General features: G+C 40.2%; 1 protein-coding gene across 2 annotated transcripts in view; it reads left to right on the top strand.

The window, feature by feature from the left end:
• The window catches only part of LOC136864448 (cytochrome P450 4g15), a 93,691-nt gene extending 85,153 nt beyond the window's left edge, over positions 1-8,538 (top strand). For both annotated transcript variants that reach the window (XM_068226284.1, XM_067141453.2), the window contains exon 13: positions 8,227-8,538. In XM_068226284.1, coding sequence (XP_068082385.1) covers positions 8,227-8,405 — 179 coding nt within the window. In that variant the 3' untranslated portion in view covers positions 8,406-8,538. The remainder of the gene's footprint in view (positions 1-8,226) is intronic.
• The last annotated feature ends 382 nt before the right edge of the window (positions 8,539-8,920 follow it).

Consider the following 8,920-nt stretch of genomic DNA (forward strand, 5'->3'; position numbering starts at 1 on the left):
ATCCCAGACGTAATTTATAAAATAAAAGTCCGATGATTATGCACGCCACAGTGTTAACATCTCGCAGACTGTGTGATAAGTGATGCAAAGATTAGGGTGCACTATCGTGTTGAATTGTAGAATTGGGGATTTTTTGAAGATACAGTAGTAAACAGGAATGTTGATCAACATATCACTGTTTTCTATACCCCTTCGTAGAACGTGAGAAGTACCCAGGATCAAAACTGTTAGCATTCTAAACCATAAAACCTGGTGTGTTGTACAGAAAATATCCCACTCAAAAGTAACATTTTAAGAACTATGTTTCCTACGTGGTGTTAATCCTTGATAAGGCCATCTGTCCTAAGGCTGAGACAAGTATCATCAAAGAAGTTAATCTTCCGGATAAGTTGCATCACTGAAGACGTGACCTGCAGTGGAGGGTCAAAAACAAACGCAAAGGCCCAACGTCTGTTGTTCGGATTCGTTCAAATTGTATCCTCCTTAATACACTGGGAAATTCCAACATCAACAAGCAACTGTGTTAGATAAACGAAATTTGGGAGGCATGTTTGCACACGTGCAAGATTTGCGCGCTAGGCCTAGTCGACGAAGAGTGGAGTTAGTAGCGCCGCTATGCTCCTGCAAAGTAAGTTTGCTTTAAATACGCGCCGTGCCCTTCGTGAGCGCTAGTCATTGTCCGGTTGACGTGAGGTAGATGTGAGTCAAACATGCATTTAAGAAGACGAAGAAGGCAGTAACAGCAGCTTACTGAGTTTGAACGAGGTCGTGTAATAGGGCTACGAGAAGGGGGGTGTTGTTTCCGCGATATTGCAGAAAGCCTTGGCAACAATGTATCCACAATGTATCAGTGTTGGCAACAATGATCACAGGAAGGTACTGTCTCAAGAAGATCGGGATCCGGCCGCACACGAGCCACTATGGAGAGGGAAAACCACCGTATCGCCGCATGGCTATGGTGGATTGTACTGCATCTGCACCAAACAGTAGAGCTTCAGTTGGCACCAGAGTGACACAGTGAACTGTAACAAATCGATTACTTGGGTAACAGCTCCGAGCCAGACGTCCTGTAGCGTTCATGCCACTAAATCCGAATCACTGCCATTTGTGACTTTAGCGAGTCGACGTCGAGCGCAGCTTGCACCTGCTCACTGCTAAGCCTCTTTGTTATAGTATAACGGCCGTTGTACACCATCAAATTTGTCTTCATTTCAATACTTTACAAGAGAAACTGTCAAATCTTGTCAAAGAATGTTCAACATTACTGAAGATGTGACAAGATCTCAGAAGATTTGGCAAGGTTTGATAGCATTTTGTTTTAACAGCAATTGTGGTTTGTGGTCTAGCAGTGGGATATATACCTTAAAAACAGAAAAAACACGCAGTAAACCATCATTTACACGGGGAAATATTGATGTGATCATTTTGAACATAATTTTTGCAATCCATTTACTGCCGCAACATATTTTCAGAGGTTTTTTTTTTCTAGTTGCTTTACGTTGCACCGACACAGATAGGTCTTATGGCGACGATGGGAAGGGCTAGGAGTGGGAAGGAAGGGGCCGTGGCCTTAATTAAGGTACAGCCCCAGCATTTGCCTGGCGTGAAAATGGGAAACGACGGAAAACTATCTTCAGGGCTGCCGACAGTGGGGTTCGAACCTACTATCTCCCGAATACTGGATACCGGCCGCACTTAAGCGACTGCAGCTATCGAGCTCGGTTTTTCAGAGGTTATGTTATGTTAAATTTTTTTGTGATATCTGAAGCCATGATTTTTCAGTTTCGACCCAGTTAATTTATAACTGCTAGGCTCCTCAGTCTCCCGAATCTAATTTTGAATAAATAAATTTATAAACTAACTTAAACAGAAAACGTATGGTAACAGAAATATACCTGAAAAAGAAACAACTTAATTAAAATAGAATGACATTGTTCGTTCTTAAAAGATCCGCATCAGATTCTATCAAATCACACTAAAAATATTTAGAAATACATGTATTTATGTATGTATGTATGTATGTTATAAATAGCCTATTCCATTTACTCAAGTGAAAATAAAAATGATAGCAATGCAACGTAAATTCATATCTTTTTACATGAAAACATATTAGGAATTCAATAATAATAATAATAATAATAATAATAATAATAATAATAATAATAATAATAATAATAATAATAACAATAATAATAATAATAATAATAATATGCGACGATCATCATAAATTGAACATGGCTGATAGTGTTAACTATTATTACGGTAATAAACTTAAAAGCTCTCCACTTCCTTGAGGTATTTCTCTTGCAATCTCCTCGTAGGCTAACATTTTATTGTGGTACTGTACGGAGCCCACTGAATATTGGCAGGGTTGTGCCTCATACTTAGCAACTAATACACACAACATTCTTGGGTCATGAAGACGAAGCCATTTTTGTTGTTACAATTCCTGGCGATCCCATCATGCCTAGCGACCTAGCGCGCACCGTCAATACTCGAATTCCATTGGTCATTCTGTCAAAGACTTGGCAATTCTTTGATCGATTAGAACACGTTCTAATTCACTTTGCAGAGTTTTGAAGACTTCTCAAGACTTCTCAGGTACTGTAAGTGATTTGACAAGTAAACTTGTGAAGTACTGAAAATTCGTGCATTTGAGAAAAATGTGATCGTGTACAACTGCCTTTAGCTGCAAAGCTGAGGTGACCTGGTCGTACGTCTGTACAAACATCTTCCAGAAAAACGCCGTAACATATTGATCTCCGTATCGCTTCCATTTACGTCTTTATTGTCTGACTCTGTACATAAATATATGACAGTTGTAAAGACTGTTCAACTGATAGTTAGACAGAGCTGGCAACACTTCAGATAAACGATAGGGACAGCCAAGAAGTGGGAGCACTGCATGATTTGGTGTTTGTAATAACAGCGCCGAACGGATGATATAAGTAAAGAAGTGGAATCAGAGATAAAGCTTTTTGCGGATGATATTATTCTGTATAGAGCAATAAATAAGTTACAAGATTGTGAGCAACTCCAGAATGATCTCGATAATGTTGTGAGATGGACAGCAGGCAATGGGATGATTACAAAATGGGGTTAAAAGTCAGGTTGTGAGTTTCACAAATAGGAAAAGTCCTCTCAGTCTTAATTACTGCGTTGATGGGGTGAACGTTCCTTATGGGAATCATTGAAAGTACCTAGGTGAAGGAAAGATCTTCATTGGGGTAATCACATAAACGGGATTGTAAGCAAAGGATACAGATCTCTGCACCTGGTTATGAGGGTATTTAGGGGTTGTAGTAAGGGTGTAAAGGAGAGGTAACTAAGTATCTAGTAAGACCCCAACTAGAGTATGGTTGTGGTGTATAGGACCCTCACCAGGATTACTTGATTCAAGAACTGGAAAAAATCAAAAAAAAAGCAGCTCGATTTGTTCTGGGTGATTTTTGACAAAAGAGTAGCGTTACAAAAATGTTGCAAAATTTGGGCTAGGAAGACTTGGGAGAAATGAGACGAGCTGCTCGACTAAGTGATATGTTCCGAGCTGTCAGTGGAGAGATGGCGTGAAATGACATTAGTAGACGAATAAGTTTTAGTGGTGTCTTTAAAAGTAGAAAAGATCACAATATGAAGATAAAGTTGGAATTCAAGAGGACAAATTGGTGCAAATATTCGTTTATAGGAAGATGAGTTAGGGATTGGAATAACTTACCAAGGGAAATGTTCAATAAATTTCCAATTTTTTTGTGTGCAGTCATTTAAGAAAAGGCTAGGAAAACAACAGATAGGGCATCGGCCACCTGGGCGACTGCCCTAAATGCAGATTAGGATTGATTGATTGATTGATTGATTGATTGATTGATTGATTGATTGATTGATTGATTGATTGATTGATTGATTGATTGATTGATTGATTGATTGATTGATTGATTGATTGATTGATTGATTGATTGATTGATTGATTGATTGATTGATTGATTGATTGATTGATTGATTGATTGATTGATTGATTGATTGATTGATTGATTGATTGATTGATTGATTGATTGATTGATTGATTGATTGATTGATTGATTGATTGATTGATTGATTGATTGATTGATTGATTGATTGATTGATTGATTGATTGATTGATTGATTGATTGATTGATTGATTGATTGATTGATTGATTGATTGATTGATTGATTGATTGATTGATTGATTGATTGATTGATTGATTGATTGATTGATTGATTGATTGATTGATTGATTGATTGATTGATTGATTGATTGATTGATTGATTGATTGATTGATTGATTGATTGATTGATTGATTGATTGATTGATTGATTGATTGATTGATTGATTGATTGATTGATTGATTGATTGATTGATTGATTGATTGATTGATTGATTGATTGATTGATTGATTGATTGATTGATTGATTGATTGATTGATTGATTGATTGATTGATTGATTGATTGATTGATTGATTGATTGATTGATTGATTGATTGATTGATTGATTGATTGATTGATTGATTGATTGATTGATTGATTGATTGATTGATTGATTGATTGATACACGTGCTCGCTAAGTAGAGAATAAAGTTGAAGCAACATTCGTGTTTAATAGTTACGTCCAAACGAATACAATGTAACATGGATATTTTCGCTGGGTTCTTATGGATCACCCACCTTACAGCGAAGATTTTTCTCTCCTCTGCAATGAAGATACTTCGACCGGTGGAACTGTCACGAAGCGTGCTTGTGCTTCTCTAAACGTTATCATGCTGTGTGGCTCTGATGTCCCTTGCCTTGTGCCGCGCGAATGACAGCTTCATTGCACTAGGGGCGATGCCATCCCCATGTTCACTGCATAGACCACGGGTCTATGCGCCAACTTTTGGCCCATCAACCTTATTGGTCTTGTTTGCCATGTCAATAAATGCTGATCCCATTACATTAAAGTTACAGGTTATTAAGTCAATCGAGTCGTTATTATATATGTCACAAGTTCGATATAAATGACCTGTATACCGTTACTAAGGAATTCACAACTCACTATGTGCAACTCAACTGATCAAACCATAAAATAAATATTATGTGAGCAGCAAACTTGAAACAAATAAACACTGCACTACAGAAAAAAAATCTGACAACACCTCTTCCTCCTCTTCCCGTCGCACTCACTTCTAGACAGTCCTTTGAGGCGCTGCTTGTTATCCTATACACAATACGCTGTCAACGCAACAAGGGACAGTCGGCGCTATTTTCACTGGGGTCTTACCCATCTAACAGCCAAGATTTCCACACGTTTTGTCTGTTGAAAAGCCCTGGGGTCTGAGGAGTACGCATTTCACCATCGATGATGCGGTTCCTAATGCTGTGGAAGAGCGTTTCAATCAGCAATCAGCGCCCTACATTGTGTAATATTAAAGTCCTTGGTGGAGGGTTTAGAGGAGCTCGTTCAGTGTTGGGACAGGTGCCTGAATGATCTGTAGACTCCCTCAAGCCCCAGAGTAAGGTGTCGTTTTGATATACTGTGTCTATAGACACCGGTCTATGTTTCAGTTGAAACCCTTGAAAGTTTTAACAACTGAGATGTTAGAGTGAGGTTTCTGTAACATCATGTAACATCAACATGTCATCATCATCATCATCATCATCATCATCATTATCATCTGTTTACCCTCCAGGTTCGGTTTTTCCCTCGGACTTAGCGAGGGATCCCACCTCTACCGCCTCAAGGCCAGTGTCCTGGAGCTTCAGACTCTTGGTCGGGGGATACAACTGGGGAGCATGACCAGTACCTCGCCCAGGCGGCCTCACCTGCTATGCTGAACAGGGGCCTTGTGGAGGGATGGGAAGATTGGAAGGGATAGGCAAGGAAGAGGGAAGGAAGCGGCCGTGGCCTTAAGTTAGGTACCATCCCGGCATTCGCCTGGAGGAGAAGTGGGAAACCACGGAAAACCACTTCCAGGATGGCTGAGGTGGGAATCAACCCACCTCTACTCAGTTGACCTGAGGCTGAGTGGACCCCGTTCCAGCCCTCGTACCACTTTTCAAATTTCGTGGCAGAGCTGGGAATCGAACCCGGGCCTCCGGGGGTGGCAGCTAATCACGCTAACCACTACACCACAGAGGCGGACAACATCAACATGTACTACTTGTAAAACGTGTAGCATCGCTCATGGTCAGCAGTGTATGAGAAAAACAATTCCTCTCCCCATGAAGTAGGAGTAAGAGAGACTGCACGATGTTTGAAGAGCTTAAATTATGTAATAGGCCTTGTTGGGTGTTGTTTACTCTCAGCTAACGTGTTGTCTCGAGGACATTACCATCTTAATCTAGATCCTTTTAGAAGCTCAATCTCGTAGATTTTCTTCTTTGAAATCATTTGCGCCAGAAGCATTCTTAGCGAACTGATTTCTAGTCACGGTTGAGGCACTGCACAGAATACAAACTAGAGAGGCGAATGAGACAGCATAATGTGCAGCTAGCTTATACTTCTGGTTGAGCTAGAGCAATATCACATCCAGTAAACTATAATTTAACATCACTGTAGTTCTTCTCCGACTCGTTGGCTGAATGGTCAGCGAACTGGCCTTCGGTTCAGAGGGTCCCGGGTTCGATTCCCGGCCGGGCCGGGGATTTTAACCTCAATTGGTTAATTCCAGTGCTGTATTCAGCATTAGAAATCATCCTAGGTAGGGCCCTCGTCCTCACAGACATGCAGGTCGCCAAATAGGCTGTCTACGAGAAAGAGACCCGCGCCAGGCCTCTCCGGAGGCCATACACCATTATTATTATTATTATTATTATTATTATTATTATTATTATTATTATTATTACTGAAGTTCTAATTATTATAAAACTATAACACCGCAATGGAATTAATTATTTAATATGCAGAAAATTAACAAGGTATTAAAATCATATTTTAACTCTGATTACTCTACATTAAGTGTTATTTATTCGTTCCTCCTTAACTTATATTCTTCTCAAATATAGCAATTAAAACGAAATATTGAAACCCTACACAGCTGGACGGGATTTACAAATACTTAAATGTCAGATATCCGCGACACCATAGTTAAGGACTTTTTTCAATTTGTTTACGTCGGTCGCACCGACACAGATAGGTCTTATGGATACGATGGGATAGGAAAGGCCTAGGAGTTGAAAGGAAGCGGCCGTGGTCTTAATTAAGGTACAGCCCCAGCATTTTCCTGGTGTAAAATGGAAAACCACGGAAAAACATCTTCAGGGCTGCCGACAGTGGGATTCGAACCCACTATCTCCCGGATGCAAGCTCACAGTCGCGAGCCCCTAACTGCACGGCCAACTCGCCCGGTATAGGCCTTATGGCGACGATGGAATAGGAAAGGCCTAGGAGTGGGAAGGAAGCGAACGTGGTTTTAATTAAGGTACAGCCTCAGCATTTGCCTGGTAAAGCACAGAAAACTCTCTTCAGGGCTGTCGACAGCGAGGGAGGTTCCAACCCAATATCTCGCTCACAGCCGCGCGACCCTAACCGCAAGGCCAACTCGCCCGGTAGTAACGGACTTGTCAAATAGCGTTTATCTTAAAAAAAAAGTTCCAACATGCTGTTCTCTTTTTCTTCCAATACCAGTTATAGGGGCGTATAACATGATTAGTAGGACTGTAGTACTAGTAGTATTACCCTGCTTACTACTTAATATTGCCGGGCTGAGTGGTTTAGACGGTTGAGGCGCTGGCATTCTGACGCCAGCTTGGCACGTTCGATCCTGGCTCAGTCTGATGGTATTTGAAGGTGTTCAAATACATCTCCCTCGTATCGGTAGAATTGCTGGCACGTAACGTAACTCCTGCGGGATTATTATTATTATTATTATTATTATTATTATTATTATTATTATTATTATTATTCAACTACTACGTATTTTAGTGACGGTAGGTAGTGTGGTCTGTAAGACGCTTGTTGTACGTAAATGAATTGATGTGTATTAAGACAAGCACACCCAGGGCGTGAGCCAGGGGAATTAAACCAGATGAGGCTAAAATCCCTGACCCGGCCGAGAATGAAACTCCGGACTCTCGGAACTGATAGCTATTCGGCCAAGGAGCCGGAGACTCTCCCAAATAATATCATTTCTTATTATATTGCTTCTTACATTTTCTTAAAGTAGGCTATGAATAATATGTAAAATAAAAATTATATAAGAAGCCCCTAGTAACAAGAATTTTCTTTTTTCAAGGTCGCAAATATGCCATGCTGAAACTGAAGGTCCTGCTGTCTACAGTACTAAGACATTACAAGATGGTATCCAACCTGACGGAGAAAGACTTCAGGCTGCAGGCTGACATCATCTTGAAACGCACGGACGGTTTTCGTTTGCAAATTGTCCCACGTCGTCCTGCCAAGGTGACGGCGTAATGAGAAATATTGTTAAATATATTCGTTTTTTCTTATTAGTTGTTTACTGTAAGACTGTGTTTACCGTGATTATGTAATAAGATAGTTCCATTAATGTAAGTGTGCATAAAATAAAAGCATGTTTGTTTATTAATATTGTCTTGAATTCACTTCTTACAATTTACACGTCCTCTTTAACAACATCAGTTAAAATGGATTTGACTTGCTTCGTGAAAAGGTCACTGGGGTAACAGCACCCTACTTTAAAAATTGGCAAAGTAAAATGTTGATGAAAGTGTCACACAACATCTAGAGCACGTGCTTACAGTTGCTAATGGGCACCGAGGGAGTAGCTACGTGCTATGGGCCGCGTTGCTGCAAACTATAATTCGGGAGATGGTGAATGTTCCGTGGTTGCTTATTTCTAGTGGTTTAATGTCGCACTAACACAGAGAAGTTTTCGGTGACGATGGGATAGGAAAGGTGGTGGTGGCGATTATTGTTTTAAGATAAAGTATAATTGGGCAACCATCCTC

This window comes from Anabrus simplex, chromosome 2 (genome assembly GCF_040414725.1).
Source record: "Anabrus simplex isolate iqAnaSimp1 chromosome 2, ASM4041472v1, whole genome shotgun sequence".
Lineage (NCBI taxonomy): Eukaryota > Metazoa > Arthropoda > Insecta > Orthoptera > Tettigoniidae > Anabrus > Anabrus simplex.